We start from the raw sequence: 22144 nt of genomic DNA, 5'->3' as shown, positions 1-22144 counted from the left end.
CTGAATATATGAATTTTTCCATTGGCTGCCTTATGGTCCCTACTTTCAAGTTCATACTTGGAAAAGAGTTTGCGATTGGTGTACTCGGAAGCAGCAGCAGCCAATGACATAAAAGCTTCCACTGCGGGCCTAGGCGACGTGACACACCTCCTTTTCTCTCCGGCTTCCCCGCCCCTTCTCGCCCGCCTTTCCTTATTCATACAAGAAGCGCCTCAGTTCCGATTGGCCAGGATGTGATGCTCTTTTGGCCAATCGTAGTCCAAGCTGTGCTTTGATCCTTTCAAGACAACGAACCCTGTAGAGACCACGTCTACGATTGGTCGCTCGTCGGCAAAGATTTAATTTTGAAATTTTCTTTATGGTGTGGAAGAGGCTTAGGCCCGAACTTCGTCTAATCCCCAGGCTCTTAGACTAGTAAGTGCAACGACGTTTTTTCTCTTTGTTACCTGGTCCCGTCTTCCGTTACTCGAACTGTTGATGACTGGGTTCTTATGGAGGTGGGGTCTTGAGCTGGACAGGGAAGGGAGATGGAGCAGAAAAGGAAAGGTTTCGGGCAGGAGAAGAGCTCCGCTGGCAACATCTGAGACACATTTTTTATTTAACACTGCAATATATAGTTTGAAGTGATTGCCTTTTTGCTCAGTCTTTGTCGTAACTTTTTGCTTCTCAAAGGGGGCCCACCGACTGGCGGTAATTGGCTTCTCTGGGCGCTAGCGAAAAATGCAAATTATAGGAATCTACCCAAATTTCCTATCACAATGTTTATTTAACCAGATGCTCTCCCCAGCCATTCTTCAGCGCATTTACGTTTATGGAGAAGTATTTTATGTCAGGTAATTTTACAGTGTTCCATGATGCAAAATGACTTCTGACATCTACTTTAAAAGTATACCCCTTTTACTGTGTGTCTAGTAGTGTGCTGGGTAAGACTAAGGACCTGTGGTCACTCTGAGAAAGACACAGGGAAGAACCGGGTGGGGTTGGGGATAGCAATGCTTCACGACTTAAAACAAAATTGACTATAGGACAATGGCAGAGATCATGCTTCAGCATTCAAGGCAAACCAACTAAACTGATGATGGAAATTAAATTGACTAGAGGGGGATGTAAAACATGTGTTTTAGAATAGTGATGATGAAGTAAATCTGTCACTTATGCTGCTGCTACAGTTTTAGAAGTGCCCCTGGCCAAAGACCTTTCCATATAACTGATGGAGTTCTTAAAGAACCAGCAGTGTCAACTCATGAAGAAGACTAATTATATTGTTCTGAGACAGGAGCTTGTGTATCAACAACTAACCCAGACTTTTTTAAATTTTATTTTTTCAGATAAGGATGTATATTTAAATATAAAACAGAAATATTTTAAGTACTATTAAGTGTTTCAAAATACCTGTCTTTTTTGTTTGTTTGGTTGGTTGGTTGGCTGGTTGGTTTTGGTTTTTCGAGACAGGGTTTCTCTGTATAGCCCCAATTGTCCTGGAACTCCCTCTGTAGACCAGGCTGCCCATGAACTCAGAAATCCGCCTCCCTCTGCCTCCCAAGTGCTGGGATTAAAGGCGTGTACCATCACTGCCTGGCTTCAAAGTACCTGTCTTAAAACAAACCTTTCATTTTGGGTAATTGTATAAAGCCTGTTAAAGTTACTATAGCCCCATAGTCTATTAGAAAAAGTCATGGTCTCTGGAGACTTATAGGTCTTCATTATACTTCATTGTATTATATTAGGCAGATAGCTAGTCTAAGCCTCAGCTTAATTTTGTATAACACTAGGACTAAAATCTTCCTTGTCAGGGATTGAAACCTTTGAGGACATTGAACATTAGCTGAGGAAAAGTAGGTTGTACCCCACTTGAGGGGGCATTTAACAAATGGTCCCTCCCACTATGACATCTGCCTATCATAGTAGGTGCTCATTATATGTTGCTGAATCACAAACCTATCTTTTAATATAATATAATCCACTACAGCCATTTTCTCTATTGTAAGAAAAGCAAAGGGCTAAGTACTGTAGTCACTCAGTAATAGACCACTTGCCTGGGTTTGGTCTCCAGCCGGGAAGAGGGACTTGCAGGGAATAAAGAGAAATTAATTTGACTTCATGAATAAAACCACAAAAGCAAGGTGAGGGGCTAATGTAAAGCCAAAGGGAAAGATTCTGCAGAGACATTGTAATCTGAGTTTACAACTTCTTCCATTTGAAGTGGTTTCTAGAATCCTGGTTACTTTCTCTCTGGCTTTTGGTTTTATCTTGTTTTATGAGACAGGGTCTCGTGTACCTAGGCTGGGCTTGAATAAGTCTATCCATAAGTCTTGATCTACCTGTCTCCACCTTCCGAGTAGTGAGTACGGGTGTACCTCGGATTTTAGATGTCTTAGATACAGGATCACTTATGTATCTTAAGATGTTCTTCAATCCACAGCAGTCCTTCTGCTTCAAATCCCAGTCCCCAATGCTGGGACTGCAGGTCTCTACTACCATGCCCAGAACTACAATTTAAATCTTAATCAAGGTTGGAGAAAAAGGAAAATCCTTGAAATAAGCATAAAACAACCAAGATATATAACATATTCAGGGATGTATAAAATTTCTATATCATAAATCATTGAACTATATACTGAAATTTTAAACATTTTCTATATTATACATTATTATCTAAGAGAACATTCATTTCAGGAACTAAGGAAATGGCTCTGTAGTTAGGAGCACTGGCTGCGCTTCTAGTGGACTTGAGTTCAATTCCCAGCACCCACATGGCAGCTCGCAATCATCTGTAGCTCCAGTTTCAGTGGATACGAAGCCCTCTTCTGGCCTGCTCAGGCCTGCAAATGGTGTGAAGACAGACACACAAGCAGGCAAGGCACCCATCTACATAAAATACAGTTTTTTTCAACTTCAAATTTTTCTCTACAGAAATCATGCCCAAGTACAAACAGCGAAGAAGAAAGCTAAAAGCCAAAGCCAAACGAATGTCTAAGAAGAAAGAAGCCGCTGTGGTCTCTCCTAAGTTATTGACACCTTCCCCTCCCCTCCCCGAACCGGAAAGGTAAAGTGTGATGGGGAAGACAGGAATGAGTCGATCTCACCCCTGTCAGCCAGGGATAATATACAACATGCAGTCCAATTTGAATTTTGTCCTCCACATAAATCTTTTTTTTGGCTGGGGGTGCGGGGGGGGGGGGGGCTCACTCTGTAGACCAGGATGGCCTCGAACTCAGAAATTCGCCTGCCTCTGCCTCCCGGGTGCTGGGATTAAAGGCGTGTGCCACCATGCCCGGCTAGGTTGACATTCTGTAGGTTAACAGGATGATCAAGAATTCAAGGTTATCCTCAATTTAGACAGCTAATTCAAAGCCTACATGAACTATGTGAAGCTGAATCAAAAATAAGTAAGTTAGATTTTTAACCAGACATCCTGAATTTCACATAGCACAAGAGTTCAAACGAGGACTGTAGAGATGGCTCAGTGGTTCACAGACTGCTCTTGCCTAAAATACTTTGAATTCCCAGCACCCATATGGGGCAGCTTATAATTGCCTATAACAACACTCTAGAGGATCTGATACCTTCTCCTGGGCTCCTCAAGTGTCTGCAGACATACACACACACACACACACACACACAAACTTTTCTTTAAAAATGCGTTCCAATGAAGTAAAAATCAGAAAGAGTTCTATTCAAACCCAAAGTACCTATTTCCCCTTTTGAGTTGAATTTTGCTGACTAATTATAGCAACTATCTGATGAGAGAGGGGCACAGAGCTTGATAAAGCCTTCGTTCTGGTCAGGTTGACCATCTATTCTGAAACTCGGAAGTTGAATGTATCATAGGAAGGAAGGCTGAGCCCCAGAAATTGTAGGGTGCTGGTGTTCCTACTAACATGCTTTGTGCACCCAGTGTTGTCCCTCCCTCTCCACTCTCTTTAGTTCTTGAGGATAGCTTCTTATTTGTTGATTCCCTTTGACTCTTTCTATCTTCTATCTCCAGTCCTGGCCACCCTGGAACTGTCTGTAACCCAAACTGGCCTTGAGCTTTTAGAAATCATCCTGCTTTAAACCCTCCCCTGTTTCTCCTCTGGGTGTTTGGTATGTACCACCTTATTCAGCTTACTTTATTTTTGGTATGCCAGGGATTAAACTCAGGGTTATCACACATGAAGGACAAGAAATTAAAAGTAAAATCGGGCTTTGTAGCCCACATCTATGATCTTATATCATGTTTAACAAAATCATCATAGGATACATGAGACCCTGTCTCAAAAAGTAAAACTAGAGCCGGGCTATGGTGGCGTCCGCCTTTAATCCCAGCACTCCGGAAACAGAAGTAGGTGGATCTCTGTGAGTTCAAGGCCAGCCTGGTCTGCAAGGTGAGATTTGGGATAGCCAGGGCTCAAGTTAGCTAGCTCACAACCTCATACAACTCTGGCTGCAGAAGATCTTCCCTCGCCTCTGCAGGCACTCACACACAGCACACACTCATAGACGCAGCACACAGACACATATTTTTTTTTTAATCCAAATAGTAAATAAATAAATAGGCTATGTTTCGCACACACATGTGATCCCAGCACTCAGGAAACACAGGGGAGAGGACTGCTGTAAGTTCAAGGCAACCCTGGTCCACACAGTCAGTTCCAGGACAGTCAGAACAACACAGTGAGACCCTATCTCAATAAAAAAGCAAAACAAGGAAGTCAATCAGCCAGTCAGAGCCTGAGTGGTCCTGAGTCACACTATAAACAAGCTATTTGTGATAAGAGATACAGCTCACTGCAAGAATATATGCTTAGCACACACCCTTAGCCTCACTCCCCAGACCCAAAACTAATTAATTTAAAATAAATAAAGCCTATTAATTACTTAATTAGAAGCTGTCACTCTGACCTGGGGTTGGGGGATAGTGTATTTTGGCTTTTTGGGGAGACAGAGTTTCACTCTGTAGCCTTCTTCGGCCTAGAACACACAGAGATCCACCTGATTTTATAGTGTGACTTGGAAGCAGGGATATCCTTTTTTTTTTGAGACAGGGTCTTACTATATTGTTCTGACTGGCCTGGAAGTCACTATGTAGAACAAGCTTGCCTTGAACTTATATCCATCCTCCTGCCTCTGCTTTCTGAGTGTACACTACCATGCCCAGCCAAGACCTACATTTTTTTTTTTTTTTTTTTTTTTTTTTTTTTTGGTTTACGAGACAGGGTTTCTCTGTAGCCCTGGCTGTCCTGGAACTCACTCTGTAGACCAGGCTGACCTCGAACTCAGAGATCTGCCTGCCTCTGCCTCCCGAGTGCTGGGATTAAAGGCGTGCACCACCACGCCTGGCTACGACTTTTTTATTTGTTTTGTTTGATGTTTCTTCCACAGAGTGGTTACTTCTGCAGCAGATATTCCCCAAAGCAGAAACTGGCTAAGACCATCTTGGAACCTGAGATTTCCTAACATCAAAGATGCAATAAACCTTTGGACAAATAGAGCATGGTGCATCTACAGTTGCTGTCAGACCTGTGTAGCCCAGGTATACGGTTCATAAACCTGTTCTCAGTAATATGGTTTTTGTTTTTGTTCTGCCAAAATTAGTATTTGTGTTCTTTTATGGTTCCTAGCCTTGATATACTCCGAAGGCTCAGCTTGGATAAGATTAATTTGTGCAATTACACCTGTCTTTGCTTATGTAAGACATATGTGACACCACTTGCTTTATCATGCTGCTCATTGGACTCTGGCTTGTTTATTTATGAATTCCAGAGTTTAGAAGTATTGAAAGATGCCCTCTTCCCATCCCGAGTCTACCACAGAGAACTTCACAGTCTAAAACAACAACTGTGTGTTTTGAAAAGGGAATTGTGCAAGCTCCGAGAAAACCTGAAGGTTGGTATCACCAAACAAGTCTGGAGATTTTATCTGAAAAGGCTATTACAGTAGGAAGATACGCTGGATATGAATTTGGGTATTACCTTAAGTATCAGGCAAAAAGGGTTCCTTTGCAAAAGGAAAAGACAAGACTATAATGGGGGCACTGGAGGGATGGCTGCCCAGTTAAGAGAGTGTACTGTTCTTGCAGAGGATCAGGCTTGGGTCCTAGCACCTATAATGGGAGTCTTACACATGCCTGTAACTCCTGCTTCAAGGGGTCCAACCTCTCTGGCCTCCACAGGAATGTGTGTATATGTGCACTCATGAGTATACACACATCCACATAATTAAAATTTAAATCTATTTTTAAATGTACATTTAGAAAAAGTAATGGTCTTGGCCACACAAACAAAATAAAAGTATAAAAAGAAATAGAACTATAAAAGGAAATTCAGTGGGCAACACTAAACTTAATCAGATTGACAAAACAACCAAAAACCCTAAAAGGTTTGGGAAATAGATGCTTTCTTACATTATTGAGAAGAGTATAAGCTAATGGCGCCTTTATGTGCTATGGGGAGGAAATGACCCTGGGTTAAGAGTACTTGCTGCTCTTGCTGAGAACCCAAATTTAGTTCACAGCACCAATGTCGGGTGTCTCCTCACTGCCTGTAACCCTAGTACCAGGGAGTCAGACTCCCTCTCCTGACCTCTGCAGGCACCTATACCCACACAGTGCACATTTCAAACAGACAGGCATATATGCGTATATATAACATAAAATTAGTAACTCAAAACTTTTTTTTTTTTGAGACAGGGTTTCTCTGTATAGCCCTGGCTGTCCTGGAACTCACTTTGTAGACCAGGGTGGCCTCGAACTCAGAAATCTACCTGCCTCTGCCTCCTGAGTGCTGGGATTAAAGGCGTGCGCCACCACACCCGGCCCTGAGCATATAATTTAATGGTAAAACATTTGCCTGGCGTGTGGACTCTAAATTCAATCTCTAATGTGAGGGAAGGGAGAGTTGCAGATAATAAATACTGAAGTGGGATGAGTGTGCAAATGTGTGCAAATAGAACATTCATGAGCCTGGGAGTGTAGCTCAGTGGCAGACTGTTTACCTAAAATGTCAGATGTTCAATTTTCAGCACAGCAATGAGCAGCAAAAGAAGCTAGGACGCCAAGAACCCCCTGCACCCAGTGCCAACAGTTTTCATTAGGAGAGGGAGGGCATGCCAAAGATCACAGAGTGAGTTCTGGGCTGCTGTGAGCTAGAGAATGAGACTCCTCTGCAAGAGCTGCAAGCTTGTAACTGCCTAGCCTTCTCTGTAGCCCAATAAACATTAGAACTGTTGAAGCAAATTTGTTATTGTCAGAAGTAGTCTATATCCTTGTAATCCTAACACCAGCAAGGCTAAGGAAATAGTTTGCCTTTAGTTTAAGGCCAGCCTAAACTACGGTATGAAACACTGTTTGAAAAAAGAAAAAAACAAAACCAAATCTATCCATCACCCAATTAATCTATTGTCCATTTTTCAAATATGGTATCTTCCAGAGCATCTCAGAAAACTCCTCCTGTTCAAGCTGTTGTCACAAGTGTTGCCCGAGTGATAAACTTACAACTGTGCCTGCCTGTGCTCCAACGACGAATGGGGAATCCCAAACAGTGCTTTCTTCCACACAGCCACAGCCAGCCAATCATCCTCCTTCTCCTCCTCCCCTTCCTCCCCCTCCTCCCCCTCCTCCTCCTCTCCCTCCACCTCCACCACCTTTAGCACCTTTGCTGCTCAGAAAATCTGGTACCACTAAAGCACTTCAGGTAAGAAATAATTAGAAACAGTATGTCTTAGTTAGAGTGTAATACAGGAGAAAAGCCAAGCGGCCTTTTAAAGCTGGACCAAAGGCTGTATTTTGTTCTATTTGATTTTAGTTATAAGTTTTTGTTGGGTTTTTTTTGGGGGGGGGTGGGGCTTGTTTTTGTTTTTAGATGTAGTCTCATTGTGTTGCCCAAGTTGGCCTTGAACTAGTAGGCTCAAGCAATCCTGCTTAGCCTTTGAGGAGGTGGCATTATGGGCATATGCCACCACACCAAAGTAATTATTGGGTTTCCTTCCTTTGTTTTATTTTAGGTTTATGTTGTTGGCAATTTTTGGTTTGTTTGTTCTTTGAAACAGGATCTTTATATATAAGAAGGGCTTAGAACTCAGTATGTAGCACAGGCTGGCCTCTAACTTGTGATCTTTTCCTTCAGCTTCTAGAGGAGTTTGGACTATAGTTCACCTTATATACATACATACACACACATAAACACATACTAATACATACATATACGTGTGTGTGTGTGTGTGTGTGTGTGTGTGTGTGATGTATACCACTATTCCTTGCTCCAGTTATTGTGTATTTTGAAAGGTTTAGTCTCAACTCTAGAACACATATCTAAGCCTAGCAGTTCAGAAGTAGGAGGATCAAGAGGTCAAGGTCATCCTTGGTTATATTGTGAGTTTATGGCTATATTTTGTATTTGAACCTAGTCTGAGAACAAAACTACAAAGAAAAAAGAAAAGAAAGTTCTGGTGTGTGGAGGGGCTGGAAAAATGGCTCAGCAGTTATGAGCACTTGCTAGGGTTTGGTTCCTAGCACCAACTTTGTAGGGCACAACTATCTATAACTCCAGTTCCAGGAGATCTGACATCCTCTTGTAGTCTCCAAGGGTACCAGACATACATACAGTCCAAACATTCATATATATTAAAATACAGAAACACTTTTTTAAATTTAAAAGTATTTTGTCTTCTGTGAAGGGATGTTTTGTCTGATGTATGTCTGTGTGCCGTGTACATGCTTGGTGAATGAAAAGGTCAGAAGAAGGCGCTGGATCCCCTGCAACTGGAGTGAGTCCTGGGTACTGGAAACAGAACTCAGGTCTTCTGCAAGTGCCCCTAACCACTGAGCCATCCCTCCACTCCAAATAATAACATTTGAAGGTACCCTGGCACCACCCCATACACCCACATCCACCCACACCCATCATTCTCACTTGCTCAGACAAAATGTGATTAATCCCTAAGGTTATATAAGAATTAACTTTAGGGGGGCTGGTGAGATGGCTCAGTAAGTAAGAGCACCCGACTGCTCTTCCGAAGGTCCGGAGTTCAAATCCCAGCAACCACATGGTGGCTCACAACCATCCTAACGAGATCTGACTCCCTCTTCTGGAGTGTCTGAAGACAGCTACAGTGTACTTACATATAAATAAATAAATCTTTAAAAAAAAAAAAAAAGAATTAACTTTAGGGGCTGGAGAGATAGCTCTGTGGTTAACAGCACTGACTGCTCTTCAAGAGGTCCTGAGTTCAATTCCCAGCAACCACATGGTGGCTCTTCTGGCATGTCTGAAGACAGCTACAGTATACTCACATACATAAAATAAATAAATCTTAAACAAAAAAACTTTAGATGAGTACAGTGGTACATTGCTATAATCCCAGCACTTGGAAGTCAAGGCAAGAGGATGGCCATGAGTTGGAGGCCAGTTTAAGCTACACATGGAGTACTAGGACAGGCAGGACTACATAACAATACCCTGTCCCCAAAATTATGGTAAAGGAGAAGGAAAAAATAAAATAAATAACAATAGCAAGTTAACTTTCCAATCTTGAGTCTTTACAAAGTAGACTTGGATTTGAATCTCACTAGATGTCCTGATCCCAATTTCATGTATTTTAAGGTTGAACCATTAAAGAAAGATGGACCCATGCATATAACAGTTAAAGATCTACTCAATGTGAAATTAAAAAAGACACAGAGTGTTGACGAAAGAAAGAAGGTAAGACATCAGTGAGCCTACATAGGGCCTGCTTCCTTTTGGGATGTTTTGCAAATATGTCATATTTGTGTGTTTGTGAAGGCATGAGTAGGGGTCAGAGGTTAATTTAGGGTATCTCACTCTATTGCTTTCCACCTTACATTATTTATTTACTTACTTACTTACTTTCATACAGGGTATAGCCCTGGCTGTCCTAGAACTCACTCTGTAGACCAGGCTGGCCTTGAACTCACAGAAATCCACCTGCCTCTGCCTCCCACATGCTGGGATTAAAGTCTCGTGCCACCACTCCCGGGCTTCTGTCTGGCTTCACACCTGTAATCTTAGCACTTAGACTGAGGCAGGAGGATTTGTTTGAATTCAAGGCCACATCATAGTAAGTTTCAGGCCAACCTGCTCTAACCAATGGCATCCTAGCTAGTAAAACCTGAGAGAAAGGGGGAGGGTGAAAGAGAGCCTTTGAACCTTAGAAATAAAAATTGAGTTGAATCATAGAAAACTAACACTCTGGTTTTCAAAATATTTGCTGTTTTGGTGTGTTTACGTTAGAATGGTATTTTAATATGTATCTTTAATATCTTATTTTGTAATTAAAGCTTGTACCATCACCACCAGAGGAACGCACTCCACTAGTTACTGTCTCTGATCTGCAACATGTTACTCTGAAACCTAACTCCAGGGTGTCAGCAACTCGAATTAAAAATGTCTTAATGTAAGTAAGGAATTGTTGTTCTCTACTGCTACTTAAAATGCGATTTTTTAAAAATTAAATGTAATTTATTGTTGTGTGTGTATGTTGGGGGTAGGGGAGAATGTACACAAGCCACAGCCCTTGTATGGATGTCACAAGACAGCTTTGTGGAGTGGGTTCTCTCTTCTCACCGCCACATGGATTCTGAGGGATCAAACACTGGCCATCAGGCTCACGCAGCAAGGGGTCCTTAGCCACTGAAACCGCTCACCGGCCAGCCCTTTTCTGGCCTTTTTTTTTTTTTTTTTTTTTTTTTAATGTGTGTGAGTACACTGTGAGTCTCTTCAGACACACCAGAAGAGGGCATCAGATCCTATTACAGATGGTGGAGAGCCACCATGTGGTTGCTAGAATTTGAACTCAGGGCCTCTGGAAGAGCAGTCAGTGCTCTTAACCACTGAACCATCTCTCTACCCTCATTGGCCCATTTTTAACTTCTTTTGTGTGTGTGTGTGTGTGTGTGTGTGTGTGTGTGTGTGTGTGTGTGTGATTTCGAGACAGGGTTTCTCTGTGTAGCCCTGGCTATCCTGGAACTCACTCTGTAGATCAGGCTGGCCTCGAACTCAGAAATCCACCTGCCTCTGCCTCCCAGGTGCTGGGATTAAAGGCATGCGCCACAACTGCCTGACTACTTTTTGTTTTTAAATTTTATTCATCTGCCTCCTGACTTTGGGTACAGTGTAACCAAATCCCTTATGCTAGTCTGTGCACCAGTGGACTATCATTCCTTTCCTTCAGTGATGGACTGTGTCTGATCTTTTTTTTTTTTTTTCTTTCACTTTTTTTCTTTCTTAAGACAGGATCTCATTATGTAGCCCTAGACCAGGCTGGCTTTGAACTCAGAGATTCACCTGCCTCTGCCTCCCGAATAATAGCATTAAAAACATGTACCAAAATGCTCTGCATGCATCCTTCCTTAAACAATATGCTGAAATAAACTTTGATCCCAGCACTTGGGAGGCAGAGGCAGGTGGTCACCAAGTGCTAAGCCAGTCTGGTCTACATAGTGAATTCCAGAACAGCCTGAGCTACGTGGGTGGGGGTAGGAGAAGAAAGAATGGCTATATGGTATATGATCTTAAGCTGCATCTCTGCTATTTTCTTGTATTATTATTATATTATTATTATTAATTGTCACCATCATCATTATTATTGGTTTTTTGTTTTGTTTTGTTTTTGGGTTTTTTTCTTTTCAAGACAGGGTTTCTCTGTGTAGCTCTGGCTGCCCTGGAACTCACTTTGTAGACCAGGCTGGCCTCGAACTCAGAAATCCGCCTGCCTCTGCCTCCCAAGTGCTGGGATTAAAGGCGTGTGCCACCACGCCCGGCTCATATTGTTTTCTTAATGTAGGAAAAAAAAAACTGTAAAATTGACTTGGTTTAGAAGTGGTGAGGTCTGGAAGGTTTAACGTTTATGTCTTTATTCTCAGTACTCCTGGGAAAAGCCAAATCGATCTCCGGAAGCTGCTGAGAAAAGTCCAGGTAGAAAGGTAAGAGCCCCCCCCTGTGCTTCCCAAGTCACTTTGGAGCGTGGGAATAAAACCCAGCTCTGCTCCTCTTCACAGGAGCCCGGGTGGGACCCCTCTGAACAATAAAGAAAACATGGATACAGGAACTGGACTCACTCCTGTCATGACTCGGGCCTTAAGGAGAAAGTTTCAGGTAAGTCTGTGTTGGAAAACCGAAAATCCAACCTGAAGTCCTCTGGTTCATTAGCCTGAAAAATAATTTCTATTAGTGCTGAGAGTGTAGCCTGGCATGCATGAGGGCCTGGAATGCCAGGCACTGCAGGGAGGAACAGAGGGAGGGAGAATAAGCTAATTTATTTAGAATCAAGGGTGCTTGATTCTAGCGCATAATCTTCCTGGTTCAGCTTTTAGGATAGTAGGTGTGATCCACTACTTTAAGAAAGTAGCTCTCACTCTTGCTCTCTTGCTCTCTTCGCTCTCTCACTCTCTCTTGGTTTTTCAAGACAGGGTTTTTCTCTATGTAGCCTTGGCTGTACTGTAATTCACTCTGTAGACCAGGCTGGCCTCAAACTCATAGAGTTCCACCTGCCTCTGCCTCTCAAGTTCGGGGACTAAAAGTGTGAGTCATCATTTAGCTTTCTTAGTAACAATAATTAATACTAACAGGGGCTGGAGAGTGTATGGCAGTTAAGAGTGCTTACTGTTTTGATGAAAGAGGTGAGTTGGATTCCCAGCATCCATAGAAGGCAGTTCCCAATCACTTGTGACTCTGACTCCTAGGGCATCTGACAGTCTGGCCTCTGGAGCACTCATGAGTACATTCACGTAGTTTAGAAATTAAACATAGGCTGGCATGGTGGCGCACACCTTTAATCCCAGCACTCGGGAGGCAGAGACAGGTGGATTTCTGAGTTCGAGGCCAGCCTGGTCTACAAAGTGAGTTCTAGGACAACCAGGGCTATGCAGAGAAACCCTGTCTCGAAAAACCAAAAAAAAGAAAGAAAGAAATTAAACATAGGGCTGGAGAGATGGCTCAATGGTTAAGAGCATTGACTGCTCTTCCAAAGGTCCTGAGTTCAAATCCCAGCAACCGCATGGTGGCTCACAACCATCCGTAATGAGATCTGACACCCTTTTCTGGTGCATCTGAAGACAGCTACAGTGTACTTAATAATGTGGATATAATAATAAATAAATCTTTTGAAAGAGAGAGAGGGGGGAAGGGAGGGAGGGAGGGAGGAAGGAAGGAAGGAAGGAAGGAAGGAAGGAAGGAAGGAAGGAAGGGAGGAGAAAAGAAAAGAAAAAAAGAAAAGAAAGAGAGAAATTAAACATAGCTGGGCAGTGGTGACACACACCTTTTATCCCAGCACTTGGGAGACAGAGGAAAGCAGAAATCGGAGTTCAACACCAGCCTGGTCTACAGAGTGAGTTCTAGGACAGCTAGGACTACATAAAGAAACCCTGTCTTGAAAATAAAAGGAAAAAAAATTTAATTGATAATAATAAATCAAGCCAAGCAGTACACCCTTTTCATCCTAGTACTTGGAAGGTAGAGGCAGGAGGATCACCACTTGAAGGCCAACCTGGGATATATACTGAGTCCCTGATTTCAGCTAGGAGCTTCAAAATACAAACAAAAAAGCCTGTCTTGTTGGTACACACTTAACATAGCTGAGAGGCTGAGACAAGAAGAGACTACAGATTATCTTGAAGGCTTGCTGTGTAGCTTAGTGAGTGTTGAGGCCTGCTACCTTTAACATAAATGTGGCCATTTTGTAATCCGTCTCCAGTTTGCTCTCAGACTCTGCTTCCCACAGTAAATATCCATAGCTGACAGTGGAAAATTCTCCTAAAAGGTCCTAACCCTCTGGTTGTATTACTTATGCTCTGCTGTCTTACAGTGCTGTGAAACTTCCCCTGTCCACCACCTCTCTTACCCCACTTTATTTTGTCTGGTTAGTCACAACACCTTCTGAACTTCTGAACTTGCTTTTTCCTGTAAAAAGCCTGCCCTAGGAACAAACTGTTATCACAGTTAGGCGCCCAAGTAATCTTTTGTGGTCCTGATCATTCAGTCTTGGATGTGCATTCAATAAACTATTCTTGCTTAGTGGGACCAGTGTTTGCATGGCCTTTGTGGCAACTCCTGAACCCCAACGGTGAGTTGCTGTCTCAAAATAAGAAGACAAAAGAGCCTGGAACTGGAGTTCAGTGATAAAGCCCTTCTCCACCTAGCATGTGGGACACCCTATGTTCAGCTTCCAGTACTACAAAGGCCAGTGAAAAAGACAACAAATAAATCAGAGAATGATAAGTTTTCATTCTGTTTGCTTTGCAAATGCTTTAGTTATTTGGTATTATCAAATTCTATGAAGAAGATAAAAACACAGGTTTTTACATTTCCCCTTTGCTAATGAATGTTTGATGATTTAATTTCCTTTAGAGACAATTTACCAAGTACTTCCTGTATGGTAAGCACTCTACTAGAGTATCAGGATTAGAATGGTTAACAAAGGCAGACACAGATCTGCTTGTCTTTTTCTTTTTGTTTTTTTTTTTCTTTTTTTGGTCTTTCGAGACAGGGTTTCTCTGTATAGCCCTGGCTGTCGTGGAACTCTTTGTAGACCAGGCTGGCCTCGAACTCAGAAATCTGCCTGCCTCTGCCTCCCAAGTGCTGGGATTAAAGGCGTACTCCACCACACCTGGCTTTCTTTTTTTTTTAATATCTATTGTATGTATGAGTACTCTGTTTGCATGTATGCTTACACACCAGAAGAGGGCATCAGATCCCACTATAGATAATTGTGAGCCACATTGTGGTTGCTAGGAATTGAATTCAGGACCTTTTTTTTTTTTAAACTTGGATATTTTATTTATTTACATTTCAAATGTTATCCACTTTCCTGGTTCCCCCACCCTCCACCCAGAACCCCCTATCTCATTCCCCTTCCCCATTTCTATGAGAGTGTTCCCCCAGCCATTCACCCACTCCTGCCTCACCGCCCTGGCATTCCTCTATACTGGGGCATCAAGCCTTTACAGGACCAAGGGCCTCTCCTCCCATGGATGCCTGATAAGGCCTCTTTAGCTCCTTCAGTCCTTCCCCTAACTCCTCCGTTGAGGTCCCTGTGCTCAGTCCGATGGTTGGCTAAGAGCATCGAATCTGTGTTGGTCAGGATCTGGCAGAGCCTCTCAGGAGACAGCTGTATCAGGTAGCCAGTATTCTTAACCATTGAGCCATCTCTCCAGCTCCAGATCTGCTGTTTTAAACCTTTCAGTCCAGTGGAAAATATAGAAGTGAATCAAAGAATCCCTTATTGTCTCATTCCATAGTAAGTGCTATTAAGGAAAGGAATAAGGGTTTTGTTGGAGCCCATGACAGGATATGATCTAGCCTAGATGGCCTAGCCCAGAATATTTCCTTACATAATGGTTCTGGCAGAGACATTTAAAGAATGAATAGGAAGTAACAGAGAGAGAGTTATTCTTCCATAAATGTCAGAGAAGAGAATGCCCGAGGCAACAAAAGAACAGCATGTGTAAGTGTCCCACTCTGAGGGGCCCAATGGCCTGTAAAACAAGCTGACAAATGACAGCAGGGCTGTCTCTAGAGAGTTTGATAGAGGCCACAGATGAGGATGGACTTGGGAGTCAGGCTGTGCTGTGCACTAACAGGGAAAGTTTGGACATCTTTGTCATTGTCGCCTGCTTAGGTGAGCCATGTGAACAGCATCTTTTCCACACCGGTTTGCCTAGTCCTCTTCCTGATCTCCTGTGTTGCTGACTCTGTGGCTCAAAGCCATCTTCTGCCTCCTCTGCGGGATGCTGGGACTTGGGTTTGCTGGACTTGTGGCTTTGAACACTGTAGTTCCTTCTTCCCATGGAGCAGAAGCAGCACAGCCTCCTGAGATAAAGGGAGGCGCCTCGCAGAGGCCCTAGGCACTTCCTTTCTCTATTAGCCTGGGACCCTGCTACCCTTGCCCTACCCCATAACTATGCAATGTGCTGGGAATCATGGAAACAGGCACCAATACAAGAACAACAACAACAAAAAAACCAAGCCCACTTAAGAGGAAGCATGTAGTAAAAATTGTTAAAGAGGTCAGGCGTGGTGGCACACACCTTTAATCCCAGCACTTGGGAGGCAGAGACAGGTGGATCCCTGAGTTTGAGACCAGCCTGGGCTACAGAGTGAGTTCCAGTACAGCTAGGGTCTCACAGAGAAACCTTGTCTTGAAAAAAAAAAAATGTTAGCAACCTTTCCCATTCAGCCCCTACGCTTCCATCAACTGTAAAGCAAGTGTGCACCCAGCCACAGGTAACAGATTTGACCATAGAGGGCTTAGTCAAAATACTAATTCATATATATATATATATCTTTATAAATGTATTCCCCACTCCAAGAGTCTTAAGTAGCCATGTAACTGAGGCTGGTCTACAATGAATTAATTGTTCTTGTTTGTTTGTTTGTTTGTTTGTTTGTTTTAGGCTGAGGACCAAACCTAGGACTTTAAAATTGCTTGGCAGGCATTCAACTTTGAGCAAAATCTTTAACTACTGGAATTCAGTTTTGTTTTCTTTTTATCTTTCTTTCTTTCTTCTTTTTTTAAAAAAAGATAGGGTCTTACCTTATAACACTGACTGACCTGGAACTTGTTACATAGACCAGGATGGCCTTAAACTCCTGTCTGGGATCACCCCAGCTGGAATTCATATTTCTCACCTGAACATTCCTTTGGGAAATAGGAAGTGCACAGCTCATCCAGCTGTCTCATCTTGTCCATGCTCTGTAGTCCTTTTGTTTAGTGCTGCTGCTGCTGCTGCTGCTAGTGATGTTGTTGATGCTGCTGGTGGTTTGGTTGGTTGGCTGGTTGGTTGGTTGGTTGGTTGGTTGGTTGGTTGGTTGGTTTTGGTTTTGAGACAGAACTCATCATATAGCCTAGGCTGGCCCCAAACTTGTAGCAGTCCAGCCTCAGACTGTCAAGAGCGGGATTCCAGACATCAACCACCATGTCATGCTCTCTTCCATCCTTAATATATGGCTTTTATCCTCATGGTGCACTGTGGGTGGCAGTTCTTCCTGTAGACTTATATTCCCATCTCTGGCAGAAGGAGGAAGACCAGGGACAAGAGGCCATTTAGCTTCCATTTGTATCAGGAAGGCTGGGAAGGCAGCTCGGAATGCAAAGCTGCCCTACACAAAGCAGCATGGCTTTGTCGATGAGGACGAAGCCCTGTGTTGGCCACGGGCACACCATTCACGTTGTAACTATGACTTTCTTTCTTACAGCTGGCTCATCCTCAAAGCCCCACTCAATCTCTGCCACTTTCTACAAGCAGCTTTGATGAACAAAACTGAGAGCAACTCGGCCTGACTCCCGGGAGTGAAACATACAATGAAAGACCAACCGCCCAAATGTTAATGTACTAAAATATGTGTAACTATGAGTAATTCATCTGAAAGACTCAGAATATGTCTGGAGCCTACACATAGTGTAGCATAAAAGCATTTAGATATTTTCTGGCGTGGGGTAAGGGGACCAGATTAGAAAATTCAGTCTGCAAACTAATGTTTATCCAGAAATTACCCAATTTAGGCTACAGTAACTGTTCAAATTTAATTCCATGGGAGCTGGCAATATGGCTCAAAGGATAAAGACACTTGCCACCAAGCCTAGTGACTCAAGTTCTATACCCAGGACCCAAATGGAGGGAAGAAAAGAACTATGATGTGTGCCCCTTCAACACACAAAATTAATATATATGTTAGGAAATACTAACGGTATAAATAATTTGTTATATAATGGAAGATATGACATTAAGAACATAGTCTGAGTCTTCTTTTTCTTCCTCCTTCTCTTCTTCCTCCTCTTCCTTCTTCTCATCCCTCTGCTTCCTCTCTTTGGGGCTGAACCCAGGGCCTCACACATGCTAAGTACATACTCCCTGAAATATACCTTCAGCCTTTAGTGCTTGCTATTATATCTGCTGTCCATGTTCCAGCAGTCAAATAAATTCTTCATGGTTTCAGCATGAACTCTCTATTTTCCAGAATGCTTTGTCAAGGATCCTCTGTGGTCTGTGGCAGTTTTATCAGGAAGCCTGGTCCCCGCTTGGCTCCTTACCAGCCTGCGTATTCTGGCAGTGCTGTAGCTCCCACTGGACTTCAGGCTTGCTAGTCTAAGGCTGTCAGACTTAGCAAATGACAGGATAAAGTACTCCATTAAATTTGAATTTCAGATAAATCACACACAAAAAAGCTTTAAGAATAAATCTGCCCTACTAAACAACAAATATTTGAGTGTTACATAGAACTCACGGCCAAGAATGTGTTTAACTAGTAGAAATATCTCCTTAATATTGAATGAGGTACACTTACATTTAAAAACTACATTTAATTCTTTGCAGGAGTTCAGGGATATAGTGCTTCTCTCGAATGTTCACGGCCCTAGGTTCAAACCCCAGTACTAACACACAAACGTATGCATACACACACTCATTCATGTGATGGTTAATATCAGTTATATACGTCATGTTATCTATAATTACCTGGAAGATGGCTTTCCATCTTGATTGGGTTAATTGAGATGGGATAACCTACCCTCAGGGATAGACTACCCTGAGCTGTGCATGCAGCTCTTGATTCCTTCCCTTCCACAACGGAGTGTGTGGTAGAACTATAAGCCAAAGGAACCCTCCCTTTTCTCAGCTATTTCATCACAGTGACGACAAAACTAACTGGTCATTCATCATATCTGTGTATATATGTCTTATTCTCTGAAATTCACACTTAACTGAGAACCTTATATTTTACCTAGCTACCTTGTTTGTCCATTCTTGAAAAATTGCAATTTATTTCTGGAATCCCATGGTTTACTACATGTCTTCATGGCACTGAACACTATGTAGCTTCAGCCAGGAAGCCATCACATATGTTCTAAGGGGAGTAGATGGATCATTTCGATTAAAGTGAGTATCGCTCAAGATGCAGAAGTAGCTGTCTTTCTTTTCCAGTGCAGAGGAGCCTCGGGGCTTTGAGCACGCTGGGCAAGTGCTTCTTGCAAGTGATCTGAGCCATACTCCCAGCTCCAGCATCACCTCTGATGCTGTTATTGCACAATGGTAGGAAAGAGACAGAGCATAGAGGTGTATTTCCAGAAATCCCATTATTTCTATTGAATGATAGTGCTTTGAGATGCCAAATGGTGGTGTTGGAAAGTCATCAGACTGGAAAGTGGTCCTGGGGACAGTGTTTAGTACCTAAGAGGCAGTCAGTTTAAATAAAGTAAGGGCTTTTAGTAGAATGTCATTTTGTGGGCAGCTATAATGTTTACAATGGTAATGAACCACTATATACTGTACATTTGATCATTCTTCTGGCATAAAAGGCTCGTTTAAAACAAAACAAAACAAACAAACAAACTAGGATGGGCATGGTGGCTTTTGCCAGTTGTCCCAGTTACTTGGAAAACTGAGGTGGAGGGAAGCCTGGGCAACTTGGTAAGAACCTGCCTCAAAAAAATAGAAATCTTACAGGTAAAACAGTTATAGGGACTGGAGAGATAGCTCAGCAGTTAAGAGCACTGACTGCTCTTCCAAAGGTCCTGAGTTCAAATCCCAGCAACCACATGGTGGCTCACAACCATCTGTAACGAGAACTGATGCCCTCTTCTGGTGTGTCTGAAGATAGCTACAGTGTACTTACATACAATAAATAAATCTTTTTAAAAAATTTTTATAAAGCTGCTATTGCTGTTGTATCAGTATTAAAATGCACCCTATTTTAAATGTTTACTATTTTCTTAATTTATTTTTTATTAGATATTTTCTTTACATTTCAAATGCTATCCCAATAGTTCCCCCATACCCTCCCCCTCCCCCGACTCCCCTACCCACCCACTCCCACTTCTACTAATTTTTATCATAGAATGTATATGCTTTTTACTGTAAGCACTTACATACTCTGCACATTGTATGATTTTATTAAACTACTGTTTATCATATGCTTCCAGAGTTCATGTTGCTTTGTTATTTTTAGACAGGGTCTCACTGTCTAGCTAGGCTGGCTTGGAACTCCTTATTTACAGAGTTCCACCTGCATCTGCCTCTTGAATGCTAGGATCAAAGCCGTGTACCATCACAACACATCTTGAGGTTTAAAAAACAAACAAAACTAACAAATATAACATAAAAGACATGGAGACTGGTGAGAGGGTTCAGCAGGTAAAGATGGTCACTTAATAAGCCTGGTGGGCCTGAGTTTAATTCCTGGGTCCCATAGAAAGGTGGATGGAGAGAATCAATTCCACAATGGATTTGTTTGTTTTGTTTCGTTTCATGGTGCTAGAGATGTAACCTAAGGCCCCTTAGCAAGTGCTCTAACCACAGGGTACACTCCCATCCTAAAGAACTCTTTAAAAAGACCTATCACAGCTCTATGCACAGTGAGTACTCTGTGTTTATGCTGTTATATTGCTACTATTTGACTTTCTAAGTAAGATTTCCATGAATGTAAGTGACCACCACCACCTCCTCCTCCTTCTCCTCCTCCTCCTCCTCCTCCTCCTCCTCCTCCTCCTCCTCCTCCTTCATTTTTCCTTCGAGACAGGGTTTCACTGTAACTGTCCTGGAACTCACTTTGTAGACTAGGCTAGCCTCAAACTCAGAAATTCGCCTGCCTCTGCATCCCGAGTGCTGAGATTAAAGGCATGTGCCACCATACTCGGCTTAAGTGACCTACTTCTATGTCTAGCTTAAAACCATAAGTATTGTAAGAAGTGAAAAGCATGGATGGTATACATCTGTAATGCCAGCACTTGGGGTGTGAAGATAGACCAATCAGGAGGGACAAGAGTTCCAGGGCAATTGAACCTACAATGGGTTGGGGAGGGAGAAGGAGAAAGAAAGAATCTATTACAAATGTAGTCAGTGGTAGAGCACTTGCCTAGCATTCACAAAGACATGAATTAGATCCCCAGCAACACACACGCACACTTATTCATATTTCCACTATGCTAAATTATTAGATTAATTTTCCACAATTGGTTTGTTTGTTTGTTTGAGACAGAGTTCCTCTGGGTAGCCTTGGCTGTCCTGGAACTCAGTCTGTTGGCCAGGCTGGCCTCAAATTCAGTTCAGAGATCCACCTGCCTCTGCCTCCCTAGAATTTTCTACAATTCTTTTGTTGATGTTTATCTTTTTGTTTTGAAACAGATTTTTTTATTTTTTGGTTTTTCGAGACAGAGTTTCTCTGTGTAGCTCTGGCTGTCCTGTAGACCAGGTTGGCCTTGAACTCAGAAATCCGCCTGCCTCTGCCTCCGGAGTGCTGGGATTAAAGGAGCGTGCCACCACGACTTACAGTTTTCTTACAGTTCAGACTGGCATTGAATTTGAGACATAGCTCAGGATGATCTTGAACTTCTAATCATTCTGGCACCTCCCAAGTGCTGGGTTTGCAGCATGGGCCACTATACCCAGTTTATACTGGTGCTGAGGATAGAACACAGGACTTCCTGCATACTAGACACGTAGCTCTCCACCTCCACGTCTTCTATTTCTTAAAGATTAATTTTGGAGTGTGTGTGTGTGTGTGTGTGTGTGTGTGTGTGTGTGTGTGTGTTTTGCAGGCCATGGGTGCTGCAAAACAAGAGCTCCTTTTCTCTGTAAGAGCAATATCTGAATGTTGGAATCACAGAAGTGCAACAATGTGTTTGGTGCTCTCGCTCCTCCCTCCTGTCCTTTCTTTTTTGTTTTCTTTTCTTTATGGAGACAGGGTCTTGGTATGTTATCAGGCTAGCACAGCTGCTGTGCTCAAGAATCCTTCTTCCTTGCTGGGTGGTAGTGGTGCATGCTTTTAATCGCAGCATTTAAGAGGTAGAATGGGGGCATGGGGGAGAAAGGAGGAAAGGAAGAAAGGAAGGAAGGAAGGAAGGAAGGAAGTTAGGAAGGAAGGAGAGGGAGAGAGAGAGGAGAGGGAGGGAGGAAAGGAGGAAGGAGGAAGGAAGAAAGAAAGAAAGAAAGAAAGAAAGAAAGAAAGAAAGAAAGAAAAAGAAATTAAGAAATTCTCCTGCCTCAGTCTTCAGAAAAGGTGAGAGTATGATCAACCACCCACGCTGAGCTGTTAGAAGAATCAGTTGGAACTGTTGTGGGTTTTGGCGTATTCTTTAAAACTGAAACGGCAACCAATCTAGCTTTCGATATCTTAAACTCGAGTTGAGTAAACGTAGCGCTAAGACCTTGCAAGGG

At 42.7% G+C, this 22144-nt stretch overlaps 1 protein-coding gene across 1 annotated transcript; it reads left to right on the top strand.

The window, feature by feature from the left end:
* The first annotated feature begins 340 nt into the window (after nucleotides 1–340).
* On the top strand, nucleotides 341–19899 carry Prr11 (proline rich 11). The gene is made up of 10 exons (NM_175563.5): nucleotides 341–414; nucleotides 2914–3046; nucleotides 5365–5515; nucleotides 5746–5868; nucleotides 7410–7673; nucleotides 9582–9680; nucleotides 10277–10392; nucleotides 11861–11920; nucleotides 11996–12092; nucleotides 17190–19899. The coding sequence occupies exons 2-10, from the start codon at nucleotides 2919–2921 to the stop codon at nucleotides 17256–17258; spliced, it is 1107 nt and encodes a 368-aa protein (NP_780772.1). The 5' UTR covers nucleotides 341–414; nucleotides 2914–2918; the 3' UTR covers nucleotides 17259–19899.
* The last annotated feature ends 2245 nt before the right edge of the window (nucleotides 19900–22144 follow it).

Source organism: Mus musculus, chromosome 11, assembly GCF_000001635.26.
Source record: "Mus musculus strain C57BL/6J chromosome 11, GRCm38.p6 C57BL/6J".
NCBI lineage: Eukaryota > Metazoa > Chordata > Mammalia > Rodentia > Muridae > Mus > Mus musculus.
This window is presented reverse-complemented; position numbering and strand designations above follow the sequence as displayed.